General features: G+C 45.2%; 1 protein-coding gene and 1 pseudogene across 1 annotated transcript in view; one reads left to right on the top strand and one right to left on the bottom strand.

Moving 5' to 3' along the window:
* Positions 1–768: 768 nt before the first annotated feature.
* Positions 769–14,128, bottom strand: part of Gna14 (G protein subunit alpha 14) — a 200,986-nt gene continuing 187,626 nt past the window's right edge. The window contains exons 3-7 of the mRNA XM_003472227.5: positions 11,448–11,602; positions 8,284–8,412; positions 7,797–7,926; positions 2,877–3,030; positions 769–1,901 (exon numbers count right to left, since the gene is read on the bottom strand). Coding sequence (XP_003472275.1) covers positions 1,711–1,901; positions 2,877–3,030; positions 7,797–7,926; positions 8,284–8,412; positions 11,448–11,602 — 759 coding nt within the window. The 3' untranslated portion in view covers positions 769–1,710. The remainder of the gene's footprint in view (positions 1,902–2,876; positions 3,031–7,796; positions 7,927–8,283; positions 8,413–11,447; positions 11,603–14,128) is intronic.
* LOC106028166 (heterogeneous nuclear ribonucleoprotein R-like) lies at positions 3,029–13,113 on the top strand (annotated as a pseudogene).

The raw sequence follows: 14,128 nt of genomic DNA, 5'->3' as shown, positions 1-14,128 counted from the left end.
AATTCAGAGTATGGGGGCTACCAAACATGTGGCACTTTTTCACAGTCATGAATTCAAGCTATTGTAGGTTGGAGAGCATCTAAGACCAGCAGTTCTGACCTTCCTGGTGCCAGGGACAGGTTTCATGGAAAACAGTTTTTCCCAGGGTAGGGAATGGGAATGGTGAGGGGGGTGATTCAGGTGCATTACCTTTATTGTGCACTTTATTTCTGATACTAGATTCTCAGAATATGCAACCTAGATCCCTCCCATGTGCAGCTGGCAGGAGGGCTCATGCCCCTGTGAGGCAGAGGCAGACTCAGGTGCCAGTGCCAGTGCCAGCAGTGGCAGCAGCTGTCAATACAGTGGAGCTTCCCACATTCACCACTCACTACAGCACAGCCAGCCTGTTCCTGACATGCCATGGACCAGGAGCAGGACCAGTCTGTGGCCCAGGGATTAGGAACCCTTGGTCTACATTGGTTTGAGAGAGTGTACCTTAAGTCCCTACGTGTTGTGCTCCTGTGTGCACCTTCAGATAATAGTCAAAAACAAGACCATCATAATCTTTAGTTTGAAGCACTTTGTACTTCCCAGAGGATTCTACAGCAGCTTTACCAAGCCCCAAGCGAGTTGCTAAGGAAACTCCAGCACAATGTGATGAATAGAGACGTAACTTCAAAAGGAGAAGACTTCAGAAAGTTTCCGGATTACTATTAAATCTATCATTTTTCTCTTTATGAGCAGCACCATCAACCATTTCTATAAGAAACACAACATAATCGGTGCTAGTGGCAGAACAGTATATTCTTAGCCTGAGAAAGATACATAGAGTTCAAACATAGCAGGTCTGTAGTGACCATCAGAACTTCAGCAGGGGTTACATAACATTTGCCAAACAGTTTTTCACTTTGAATTTTCCATATGAATTAGGATAGATACATGCACATGTTTCACCAATACACCATACATGATGTCTAAAACTTGTTCACATATGTCAATTTAGGCTTCACAGAGACCACATTGTGATAAAACTAAATCCCAGTACATGCAAATAATTTGACCTGGAGAATTGACACATCAAAAGGCAACTATTAAAAAAATAGTGGCATGTTAAAAGATCTGTATTTCAGCATGAAGAGAGAAAAAAAAAAAAACACTAGAAATTAGAAATTTACCTAAATCACAAAATTTAATATGTCAGCTCCATTAATACATTTAAAAAATGCACCCTAGGGGTCTGAGTGCCTCTAAATATTAGCAGACCCTCTCGTAAGTGATTTTAGTGGCTATTAGATTTTAAACATAAATCACAGTAGGCTTAAAATTCTTTAAAATACCAAATTTAAAAAGTAATACAAAACCTTTTTTTGTTTTTGTTTTTTGTTTTCTGTGTTTGTTTTGTACTGGGGATTGAACTCACAACCTCGTATTTGTCAGGCAGGTGCTTAAACCGCTGAGCTAAATCCCCAGCCCCAAATTTAAAAAGTAACACAAAATCTTGCAGCCAAAAGGCAAGAAAAGAACTATAAAAACAAATCAGAAATTAAAACTCTTAAAAAGCTTTGTAAACTCAGACTTAAGTTCCAGTCTGCTGCCCTCTCCCAGGGGTCTGTGACATCCTGGGTGCCTGCCACAGGGTCCTGGCTTGGATGATGTCTGAAGCATTTGCACATGGACCGAGGAGCTTACCCATGTCCTCTGATATGGGGGGCGAGTGGGCAGCAGCTTTTAAACTAAATTGAATTCCCTTAGATTTAGTTGTAGAATCGTGTCTTTGACTGCAGTAAACACAAAACGGATATTCTCTGTATCTGTAGCACAGGTAAAGTGGGAATAGATGACTTTCTCTTTGTCAGGATTCTGGTCTTGATAAAGCTTCAGTATAAAGTCTCTAGCAGCTTTGACATCCTGCTTTGGTCCTAGTCACAAATGCAGTTAGATCAATAAAAAACATACAGACTCATGACCATGTGCTCCTAAGAACCATTTAAAATAAGATGTCCATATTGGGATCCTCCTTTGATCTGTCTTTATTTCCAGGAAATAATTTACCTTCAACATTGTTTTTAGTATACTTCATTATGAATCCACAAAATAGTATTTTAGATGCCCACTCATATCTAAAATATGCTTCAAGAATGTTTAAAAAATAGTGGCACAATTTAATTGATTTGGACAATCATCAAGGAGAACTAATCTTGAATAACTTGTGCAGACAGATGTGGGCTGCGAGAGGGAAGGAAGAATGTGAGAATGAAGTTGAAATGAATGTAGAGCTTGAGGGCTCTTAAGTTTTGCAACCATTGTGATTAATGAAAACAGTGCAGAAACACCCTCTCCATACCCATGTCAAATGCCATGATATCTGCGACCTCTTGTACTAGGAATAATTAGCAGTAAGGTACCCTGTGTTGGAAAGGGGGTTCCACCGTTTAACCCAGGAAGCTCACGTGCTCTGACTGCCCTGGCAGTGCAAGGATAGGTTGGGCACAGCCTCGACTCCCAAGGAGCTGACCAGGAAGGGAGCCAAACTGGCAAGCCAGCACACAGTGCTATACAATAGGATGACATCCAAGGGAGCAAAGGGAGCCAGGCCATGGAGGCAGCAGAGAGGAAACGGCATAGTCATGCAGCTCTGACCAGCAGGAGTCAGAGAGGCTTCACAGGAAAGAGGAGCCCTGGGCTGGATCCTGGAGAGCCAAAAGCAGTAGGCCAGTGTACTCCAGGTGCTGGGAAGGAACTGCCAGGAGGAGGCTGGCTCTGAGCTCTCAAGGTGCAGAATGGCAAGAGGCTGTTCAGAGGTAGCACAAGAGAGCTCTATAGGCTGCTTGGGCGCTGACAGCAGGTGGTCAGTGAGGTAACAGGGCAGCAAGGTCCCCAAGAGGAGCACTTACCTGTGTATTCTGGGAAATAGCTGATAAGATGGGAGTACATGATTTTCTCTTCCAAAAGGTCCTTCTTGTTCAAGAACAAAATCACAGATGAGTTCAGAAACCAAGGATAGGTGATGATGGTTTTAAACAAGGCTTTGCTTTCTTCCATGCGATTCTAAGTGAAAAACAAAAAGGACTTAGGCTAAGCTAAAACCCACATTTGGAAACACATGCCGCGTGGCTAGTGCATCCATCAGTCCTCTTCCTGTGCTGCTGTGATCTGGACTACTGCCCATGCTGAAGCTGCTAAGGGCAAGGGCCCACAGGACCCCAGGCTTCCTGCCCTTCCCTGTGCAGTAATTGCAGTTTTCTGGATCTCCTTTCCTGGAGCATCCAAAACTCTGTAAGCCTGAAACTACAACGAAGTTATAAAGGCTTTTGTGCAAACCGGCACAGGAACACACGTGTCCACATTCGGCAGAAGCGTCCTGTGCTGTGTAACTGCTGGGATTACCCTGTGGGGAAGTGTCAACTTCAGACATGAGATGACACTTAACTGGGTGGCATTTCCAGGGTGCACCTTGGAGTCACGTGACATGGGAGGAAAAGAGGCTCCTCCAGCAGGGCTGCCATCCTTAGAATACCAGATGGCAGCCACACTCCCACTGTGCCACACTGTACATGTGGAAAAGGAAGTGTCCCTGTTGGGTAGGTGAGCACAGTGTCTTTCAGAAAATGCACAGAACTGCCCTAGCCCATGGAATAGGGGGATCTGGTAAGGATGACGTACAAAGGCTGTAAGTTCCAGATACTAGACATTGACAAGGAAATATTAAGTGCTCCTAACTTGAGGAAAGAGTGCATGTACAAATCCCACCTGATGACAGTAATTGTTCTAGACAAATTCTGCTCCTAAGTACTCCTAGGAAAAAATGAAACAAGAACTTACCTTTAGAGAGGCATGTTCCCAGACAAAAAGCATCCCAGCCTAACAACTGCGCTCAGAGGCGCTTAACTCAACTGCTACAGTCCCCAGGTGTCAGGACTTGCTCCTTGCAGTGCATGGAGGGACTGAGATCTGAACACATTAGAGAGAGGGGACCTGTTACATTTTCTTAAAACCCCTGAAATTTACTAGGATCTTGTCAACAGTAATTCCAAAGGAAATGTCTTTAAAATTCCTCTACAGAATAGGGAATTGGATAATAAATTGTCCATGACCAAAAAAAGGAAAGTCTGGCATAATAGCCACTTAAGTTTCTCCAAATACTTTCTGATTTTTAGGGAAGGAAAAAATGTTTAATTTCTAAGCGCATCAAGCCAAGTTGCTGGTTCCTTGTGCACTTGACTATTCTTTTGACTCTCCTGAGAAACATCCTAAATAATCCCTGAGACACTTGGGAGCCAATTTTTTACATTGATAACAGGATACCTGTTTTTGTTGTTTTGTTTTTGTTTGTTTTTAAACAATCCCACTTGGGAGAGCTGAGCAGCAGCTAAGATGTCTCTTCTTCACACAATGACACCAGTAAACGAGTTAATCCTCTAATTAGCAAAGGAAACAATGTCCCTAGAAAGGAAGTTATGCTTAAGAAATAAAAGATATGATTTGTTTATAGTTATTGCCTAGTCCTAGAAAGAGTTCTTTATTGGTTTATGTTTGTGCTGTGGATAGAGACATTTTTCAAAAACATCAAAGGTTTTTGTGCATGATCAGAGGGAAAGATGAAGACATCAGCATCCGACAGAACATAGCACTGGCCTCACGAATTAGTGTTGCTGGTCCTCGTCGTGTGGGATGATCTCACAGTGGGACTGGACCCTCCTAGATCCATGTGGCTCTGCAGTGGGTGTCGGATGCCTGACTGGGTTGGATCGGCCCTAGCTGCCCCGAGTGAGTCCCTCCCATGGGAGTGAAGGGCAGACACAATCCCAGCAACCACAGAAGACTACAAGCATCCGATACCACTGTCCATACCACCCTAGAGACTTAATTGGGAAAGTTGTGGTCTCTGGAGGTTTGTGTTCACATGGTTTCTCAGTCAGTGTTGCTCTCGCCTGGTGGTGCATTAGAATCTCCGGGGGTCTTGGAAAAGAAAACCCTCCACCTGAGTCTAGTAACTATAATTTTCTAGTGTGGGGCCCACAATGCCATATTTTTTCAAAGCTCACCAGGGGATGCCAGTATGCCACCCAAGGAGGAGAGTGTCTACCTTCAAGTAGCTTCCACCCTTCAGAGTATGTTAGCATCACTTGGAGAATTATTTTTAAAATCCCCACACTCAGAAAGTGTAGTTACAGTTGAACAGGCTGACCTTGTGGAAGAACCAGATCCAGAAGTCATGGCTAAGAGGAGAGTTTTACTTGTGAGAAACCTGGCTCCTACAGTGACAGAAGAAATGCTGGAAAAGTCTTTCTGAAGTTAAAAAGCTGGAAAGAGTAAAGAAGTTGAAAATGATGCATTTGTTTCATTTTGAAGACAGAGGAGCCGCTGTTAAGGTTCTGCATGAAATGAAATAGAAGGGGGAAAAAATTGAAATAGATTGAGCTAAGCCACCAGACAAGAAAAGGAAAGAACGCCAAGCAGCTAGACAGGTCTCCAGAAGTACTGCATATAAAGATTATTGCTGTCACCCTCTCCTCGAATGCCATCTCCAGTTATAGGTCGAGGTGGAGGTGGAGGTGGCTGTGGCTGCCCTCCATATTACTGAGGCCATGAATACTGTGGTTACAATTATCATGACTATCATGGAGGCTATGAACGTCCCTATTACAGCTATGATGATGCTTATGAAGAAGAGGAAGGGGAGGGCAAGGTGCTCCACAACCACCGCCAAGAGATAGAGCTGGATATTCACAAAGGGGGCACCTTTGGGGCCACCAAGAAGCTCTAGGGGTGACAGAGGGGTTCCTGCACAATAGCAGAGAGGCCATGGTTCCCATGGAGCTCGGGGCAATCATGGGAGCAATGTAGGAGGCAAGAGAAAGGCAGATGGGTACAACCAACGTGATTCCAAGCATCGTCAGACCAACAACCAACAGAACTGGGGTTCCCAACCCATCACTCAGCAGCCGCTTCAGCAAGGTGCTGACTATTCTGGTAATTGTGGTTACAGTAATGACAACCAGGAATTTTATCAAGATACTTATGGACAACAGTGGAAATAGACAAGTGAGGGCTTGAAAATGATAGTCAAGATATGATTGGCTCTAGATGGATATTCTTCAGAAAAAAAAATTGGCTTAACTATTTCATCTTTAAGTAGGAGTTTGCTGCCATTTATTTGGGCCAAAGAAATCACTAAAGTCTCTTTATTTTCCTTTTCATAAATGCTCTTGGACATTATTGGACTTACAGAGTTCCCTTATTTTGGGAGTTACAATGCTTTTATCATTTCAGGCTTCATTTTAGTGTCAGAACAAGTTGTTAAATCATGATTTTGCAGAACCTTCAGTTTGGACAGGTTTCTTGGGTTTTTTTTTTTTTTTTTTTTTTTTTTGGATTTGGGATAGATTACATAGCAGTATGAAAGTATAAATAAAAACTTCTAAGACAAAGTACTAGCTTGTATTTAAGAAATTAAACAAGTTTACTTGTTTTCTTGTGTTTACAAGTTTTACAAGTTTTCTTCTGTTTAAAATAACCTATGACTGACTGTTTTGCATTCCTAGAAGTAAGTTAACTGTATTTTCAAATTGTTGAAACTTCACACTTTTTTGAAATAAACATCAAAGCTGTAACAATTTGCTCTTTGATGAGATTGTGTTTCCAATTTCTTGTTTATGTAAGATTTCAATAAAACTCAAAAATCTATTTTAAAAAAAAATCCCCACACTCAGGCCACATGCACTACCAATAAAGTTGCATCTCTGGAGTTGAACCCAGGCATGAGTTTTCCAGTGTGCATTGAAGTTTAGAACTAAGATTCACAATCATGTACAATCTTGCATCACATAATCATTTGGTAAACATATCATATAGGATAACAGTCCCATAAAATTAGAGTGAGGTTGAAAAATTTCTACTGCCTAGTAGTTCTAGCTTATCGTGGTCAGTATTTAATATGTCATACCATTGTTTTAAAATTGCTAACAGCATTGAGTACTGTAACATACTACCCAGGTTTTTAGTCAGAGAGCATAGGCCATAGTCATACAGCCCAGGTGTGTAGCAGACTTAGCTGTCTAGGTTTATTCCTGTGTACTCCGTGGTGTTAACACAATGATGAAATCACCTATTAAAAGTATTTCTCACAGTATATATTTGTTTTAGTTACTTTTCTCTCATTGCTGGGACAAAATGGTCCACATCCAAAGTTAAAGAGGGGAAGGTTTACTTAGCTCACAGTTTGTAGAGGTTTCAGTCCATAATCTGCTGGCTGCAAGGCAGGATGGCACATGGCAGACTGGCAGCTCAGAAAAGAAACAGTCATGGAGGGCAGAAGTAGCAAAGCAAGCAACAGAGACAAGACAAGCCTCCTCCTGTCCCTTTTATTGTATCCAGGCTGCCAGGATTAGGGTGATACCAATCCCATCAGTGGACTGATTTACAAATCACCCACTCTTAATTTTAGCAGCCTGAACTGTAGCATTACACTGTGAATCAGTCACACACTCTGGATTCATCCACCTTAGAAAAAGCCCCACCAATGACTGAGGCTGTAGGGGGACATCTAGACACAAGCTGTAACTGTGCTTGTCATCAAGCGGCACATGGCTGTCTCCGGATTACCTGAGAACTCAGTGCAGGCTCTGATTTGGTTGGAATGATTCAATAGGCTGTATTTCTAACAAGTACCTGCTGCTGCATGTTCACAGATTACACTTTGAGTAATTAAGACCAGTTAGTCACTGGATCTGCTTTGTTGGCTTGTTGAGGACCACAGCAGAGGTCTCTGCCTTCCAAAGCTACCCTGTGTGTACCATACCCGCCCAGTGTACCTCATTGTCACACTCAGCCAAGACTTGGTCATATTCACTCAGAGCAACCAAGAAAATGATGGAGGTGACACTCTCAAAGCAGTGAATCCATTTCCGTCGCTCTGATCGCTGGCCGCCAACATCCACCATCCTGCTCAACAAAACAGACCACAGGAAGATTAGAACATAAGACTCTTGAGGGAAAGGATGAGCCATGATGCCATGGAGTTGGTGCTTCCTGGGACCCTCGGTAATTTCAAGAGTGAGGACAGGTGCTAAATCGCACAGAAGAAGGATGCCAGTTTCTAGAAACATGTCTTCCCGATGGACAACAGAAAGACAAGTCTCTCACCACTCTGAAACTGTGACCTCCCACAGTCTGCTTGCCCTGAGAGAAAGGGCCATTCTGCCTATGAGATGCAACGCCAGCTTAGGAAGAACATGCATCTGGGAACTTGAGGCCTGGCTGACAAGACTCCTCAGGCCCACGCCTGGGAGACAGGCTTACCGAAAGATGATGTTCTCTAAGTCAAATGGGTACTCGATGATGCCAGTGGTGGGCACTCGGACACGAAGCACATCTTGCTGTGTGGGCACAAATGACGGCATGGCAATCCGGTCGATGTCAGTCAGGTAACTGTGGCATTAAAGGAGGAGAAGCCAGGGGCTGGGGAATTTGCTGTGCAGCATAAGCACCTGCCTGGCAAGCACGAGGTCGCGAGTTCAACCAGTGGTACCAAAAAACAAAAAAAGAAGCCGAGACATTTTAGAGATAGGAGAAATGTCCATCCTGCTCCGGAGATGTTAGCCCCAAATAAAACACACATCCCTGCCCCTGCACCCCCCCCACACACACGCAGATACATGGATTTTTTTTTTTTTTGGTCAGTACCAGGAATCGAACTCACGACTGCCTGCTTGCAAGGCAGGCTCTTATGCCGCTGAACTAAATCATCTGCAAGCCGAGGTGGCCCTGCCTTCTCCGAGCACAGCCTGGACACTAGTTCCTGACCACGTGGGTGTGCAGGTGAACTGAAGGGCCACAGGAGAGCCAGACACATTGCCGCCTGCAGCCCAAAAGCCCAGGCTCTGGGATCACCTCCTGTCCCAGCCCTGTGCCAGCCCAGGGCTCATTGGTGGTCTCCCCACACAGCAGCCCCTTTCTCCTTAGCTTTCCACACTTCGCTGCCCATGGGTATCGTGGTGCAAAGTGTTTCATCAGTTCTGATCTGTTGTTTTTTTGGTTTTTTTTTTTTTTTTTTTTTTATCTTTTTCGTTTTTATCGGTACCAGGGATCGAACTCATGACCACACACTTGCAAGGACCTGTTGTTTTTTGCTTTGCTTTTAGAGATATAGGGTCTTGCTGTGTAAGTAGACGGGACAACAAAAATGTACCACCATACTTGGCAACAGTTTCTAAGTTTGAAATCATGTTATTCTAAATCGAATGATAAGATCTGATACTGTGCAATTCTGAGCTGCTCTAGACATGAATCATCCCTTTAATGTATGCACACTGTTCACCTCTAGCCTGTTAGTCACTGAGTAGCTGTGTAAGTTATGAGAGCGTCTCTCATGGCATCACAGGACTTGGGTTCAGTAACTCTTACTTCACTTGCTGGCCCCAACAGCTGTTCTGTATTATTATTAATTCTTAGTCACTATTAACCTCCTACGGTTATGGCTTAGATTCCCCCATTCAAAGGCAGGGTTTTAGGGAGGTCATCAGACAGGGGCCTGGAAGCTGACTTGCTGTTAGAAGCTGACTTCTGATTGGAAGAAGCAGTCGCTGGGGGCATAGCTTGGAAGGAATTCTCTCCCTTCCCAGTTCTTCCCTTGACTCTGCTTCCTGTCTGCCACCCCCATGGTCAGCTTTCCCTGGGCCGTGCTGTCCTGCCTTATATCCAGCCAGGTATGGATTGCAACTGGAGCCAAAATAAATCTCTCCTTACATTGTGGGTGTTGAGTATTATGTATCAGCAGCAGGAAGTGACTAAAACTTTGTTCCAGGTGTATGAATGAAACTACCCTAAGTACACACAGGAAAAGTGCGGTGTGTACAGGATTTGAGCCTGTCTGTGGTTTCAGGCTTCCACTAGAGATCTTGGAATGCACCCCAGGAGGTGAGGAGCAAATGTCACCTTCACGGTGTGATTTTTTGTTTTATATATCTGTCTTGTGCTACACACTCCCCTGAGAGCCCTGGCTGCTCTTGCAGCCCTTGCCTGGCACATAACAAGCATTCATTAAATTTTGGTGAAGAATACGTGTCCAGATAAGCAGACAGTACTGGCAGATGTTTGAGAGCCACTGATCTGGGCCAAAGAAACACAAATGCCTCGTCCTACAGATTGTGAAGATGCAACAGCTGTCTGGTTTGTAAGTAGGTCTGTCCACCACCCTGGCCACTTCCACATTCTTCACAATGGATCTGCCTCAGTTTCCAGGATTGCACTAAATTCTGTCATGTTCTCGTGGGTCTTTTCCAAGTGGATCTCCATGGTGCCCCTCACTAATCTGCAGAGACCTCACAGAGTGGATAATACCTTGCAGCCTCCAGAGGAAACTGGGGAGACCATGGCTCCTCCTCAGGCTTTCGGTCTGCACCTCTCATTGGGGAATTTTCTTCCTTCCAGCTCTGCTGGTCTAAGAGATTATAGGTTTTGTGTCTGTCCTCTGTGCCATCCCGGATAATGGCACTGAACCCTCAGCCTGAAATGGATGCCAGAGGGAAGTCGTAAAGAAGATACCATTTCCTTTCCTGTCCACCGCCTCATCCAGACAGTGAGGAAAGCTCACACCCATGCCAGCTCAGAAGGTAAGGGCAGCATCTGAGTGGTCCTGGGAAGGATTTCAGGGACCTCGCAGGATGGACGATGCTATTCAGGGAGGGAGAAAGCACTGTCAGAGCCGAGATCATCAGCTCTTCAAGACACGTTTGCCCAGTGACCTGGATGACAGATACACTGCTTCGAAATTCTCAAGAATATAAACATCTCTGTGGGAGCTTGCATGCAGGACCATCTAAATAAAAATTGTTTATCTTCAGGGATTAATGATTTAAAAGTTAGAGCTCTTTGTAAGGTGTAGTGGCACGTGTAATCCTAGCCAGTCAGCAGCCTGAGAAAGGAGGCTTAGGAATTTGAGGCCAGCTTGGAGAACATAGCAGGACCCTCCTCAGCAAGTAAAATAAGCAAAACCAGAACTAGACTGATCAGAAACAGCACCTAGATTTTGTAGGGGCCCAGCAAGCAAATGAGCAGAGCTGCTTCTGTGCTTTGCCTGAAGATTCCTGTCTCAGCCACTAGAGGGAAGCATCAGATCAGCCGCTGAGCCCTACTCTGAAGTCTGATTTTAGGTTTGAGGGCAAGTCTGGCTCCAGGCAGCCAGAAGGGAAGAGAACCAGAAGCAGGGATATTCCTTGTTTAAATCCTAACTTCGATACCCCAACGAGGTCATTCCCACCAAGACGACTCCCAATTTGATAAAGCCTCTGATTAAAAATAGCAGGCTTAGCATACAGTGAGAAGAGGCAGTGAGCGGGGACAGTGGGGAGCCCAGGGATACACGGAGGATCAGAGGGCTTGGGGAGGTGATCAGAGAGAACGCGACAGGCAACAGGGAGACATGGCCAAGTCTGCCTGGAAGCCAGCGGGAGCACACTACTCACTACTTGGCGGAGTCTGACAGCTGGTACTCCCTCCTCCGGTCGTAACACTCCTGGATGCCTGGGTCCTGCCACAGCTGCTTGATGGCCTCCACCTGGTCTCTGGAGAGCATGGAGACTTTGTCCACATCCACTTTTCTGATTATCTGGGCATTTTCCTACTCAATTAAAGAAGAACCTTACGTTAGGTGAAGAAGCCAACCACTTGGTAACCTGTGCAGCTTACACTGATCTGTGAATTGGGGATCTTGCTAGTTGTGGGAGTGGGGCGAATCCTGGAGGGCTGTGTCCAGGCAAGCTTTCCCCTGCAGCCACAGTGAGTTCAGCTTAGCAGACACAGAGGAGCCCGTGCCCTGAGACCTCTCCAGCAGCATCACAGTCATCACCCAGGGCGAACAGAGAAACAGTGGGCAAGGTCCACTGCAGGCCACTTCCTCATTAACGCATTGCTCATTTGAGTACCGAGCCAGCAGCTCAGAAATACTATATCCACGACATACCAAGGGTGGGGCAGTGATGGTGGGTTCATCCAGGAACAAGCAATCAGGGGATGCATTGTCTCTGAGAAGCACCAGAGAGTAACACCAACTGTTCATCTGCGTTCTTCTCCTTATTTAAAAAATAAGCTTTACTTTGTGGACCAGTTTTTCCTTCACTGTAAAATCAAGTGGAAAGTACTGAGTTCCTATGCAAACCACTTGTTACTCTCGGACCTTGCTGATAAAAAGACTCAACGCTCCTATTGTGTTCCCTTCTCATGCTACTGGTTGCCACAGTCTGTTTTATTATTATCATGATTATTAAATAACTGTTGCCCTAATACTAGTGTTCTACTATTGCAATGACTTAAGAGATTATTCTAAAATCATTAGTTTAAATAAAGATCACTAATACTATAATTATTATCATTAGAGTAGTTGGCGTTTGTTGGCCCCTTGCTATGTGCCAGAGGCTCTGCACGCACTGTCTCATTTAATCAGTGGGGGTCAGTACAGGGCTGAAAGTCTTTCTGAACTTTGGAAAATGTAAATGATGCAGACGACTTGTACCCACATTTCCATGTTTTGGCTCCTGAGGCTCAGCATCCCGTCCTCTGCTTCAAGCTGTGACAGGCAAGAGAATCTCAGTGGAATGGAGAGGACCCCAGGCCTTTTCTGCCTTCTCTCAAAAAAACTGTATCTTGCAGTCATCCAACTGGAGAAAGAGGACCTGACAGGTTCACTTGGAACAACAGCTTTGCCCCACATACATCACAATAGTGAATAAGGTCTTGCCTGAGACTGTGAGATCTTCGTGCAGTATGGGTTAGTGCAAAGTGTCCAGGATGAGGAACCAGAACCCGGGCTTTCAACCCATACAGCTGGAATCATAAGGACCTGGACAAGTTATGTCTTGGTGTCCTCATGTTCAGAGGGAGCCAGTGATGTTCAGGACAACACAAAGCCTAGACTATGAAGCATCACTCATGCATCAGTACATCTTGCCTTACAGCTGTAGCAGATGCCTGATAACAGCAAACACAGGACACATCAGTAGCCCCTAAGCCTCAGTGTCTGATCCACTAGCACGTGTCCTCTCCTGGCCAGCGAGGACAACAAAAGACAGTCCTAGATAGTGTATGTCTCAGCACTGCCTCTCCCCTTCTCTAGCCACCCCAGTTCCTCCCAAACAGGATCAGATGGTCTCTTTCCAACCTCTCACCTCTAAATTTAAAATACCTGTCCTCCTGTGTCTCAAGCTAACTCAAGGAATGCCACGAGTACAGAGCCAGTGCCACTCTTGACCTATTAGCCCACCTAGTGCAGGTGTGCCCTGTAGGCATGTACATCTCATAGGCATCACAAATGCTTATGGAAATTCACCAATCTATAAGATCAAAAGCCACAGCCAGAGGGCATCCTACTGTGGCAGGGTGACACAGGTCTGTGCAAGTATCCAGGGGACTAGAAGGGGCCCAGGGTGCCTCCCAGGGGCGGTGGTCTGTTTATTCTGCCCACGTGGCAGTCAACACCCTTATTTCTCACATGCCTCTTGATTAACAGCTAAATTCATGTTGGCTGCCAAAAACTAGTGCTGTGACAATCATCAGGGGTATTGCAAATGTATTTGCACCTCTCTGTCTCCCAAACACAAGGCTTGTACTTCAAGATGAATGAAATGAGTGGGAGTAACTTGCATCTCTTTGGGGAAGAAGCTTAAAAGAACCAGTGAATAATTCACTGCGTTCCCCTCCACCTACTCTGGTGACAGTAAAAATGACACAAGACAGAGCCTCTCTCTCCAGGGTTCCCAAGTGAGTGCAATGAGCAGAAACCCCAACACCACACATTTGTGTGGCATGAGCGAGATCAGTCATAAGTTATCAGCAATGAGTTAAGAGAGCTGAACTTTGGGGGCAGTCTGTTACCACAGCATAACCTACGACATGCATCACGACTGATACATGCTGCAACAGACAAACTAGCCTGCCTTAGCTCTGCTAGTAAAGGGGAAAGCAGATACCACTGAGATGATAAAGAGCAAGGCAGGTGGCCAGGGATGGGAGCCCCGAGAAAGCACAGAACTGAGCCAAGGGAACACAGCCAGAGGGGAAGACAGAGTCTGCTCAGCCAGCTGAGGGATTTGGGGGAACTTGCTGGAAGGAAGAGAGCTGAGGCTCCTGGGAAGCCCAGTGAATGTGAAAC

The sequence above is a fragment of the Cavia porcellus genome, unplaced genomic scaffold, assembly GCF_034190915.1.
Source record: "Cavia porcellus strain 051 isolate PalLab524CR breed Dunkin Hartley unplaced genomic scaffold, mCavPor4.1 scaffold_1, whole genome shotgun sequence".
NCBI lineage: Eukaryota > Metazoa > Chordata > Mammalia > Rodentia > Caviidae > Cavia > Cavia porcellus.
Note: the sequence above shows the minus strand (reverse complement) of the source record. Positions and strands in the feature narration are given on the sequence as shown.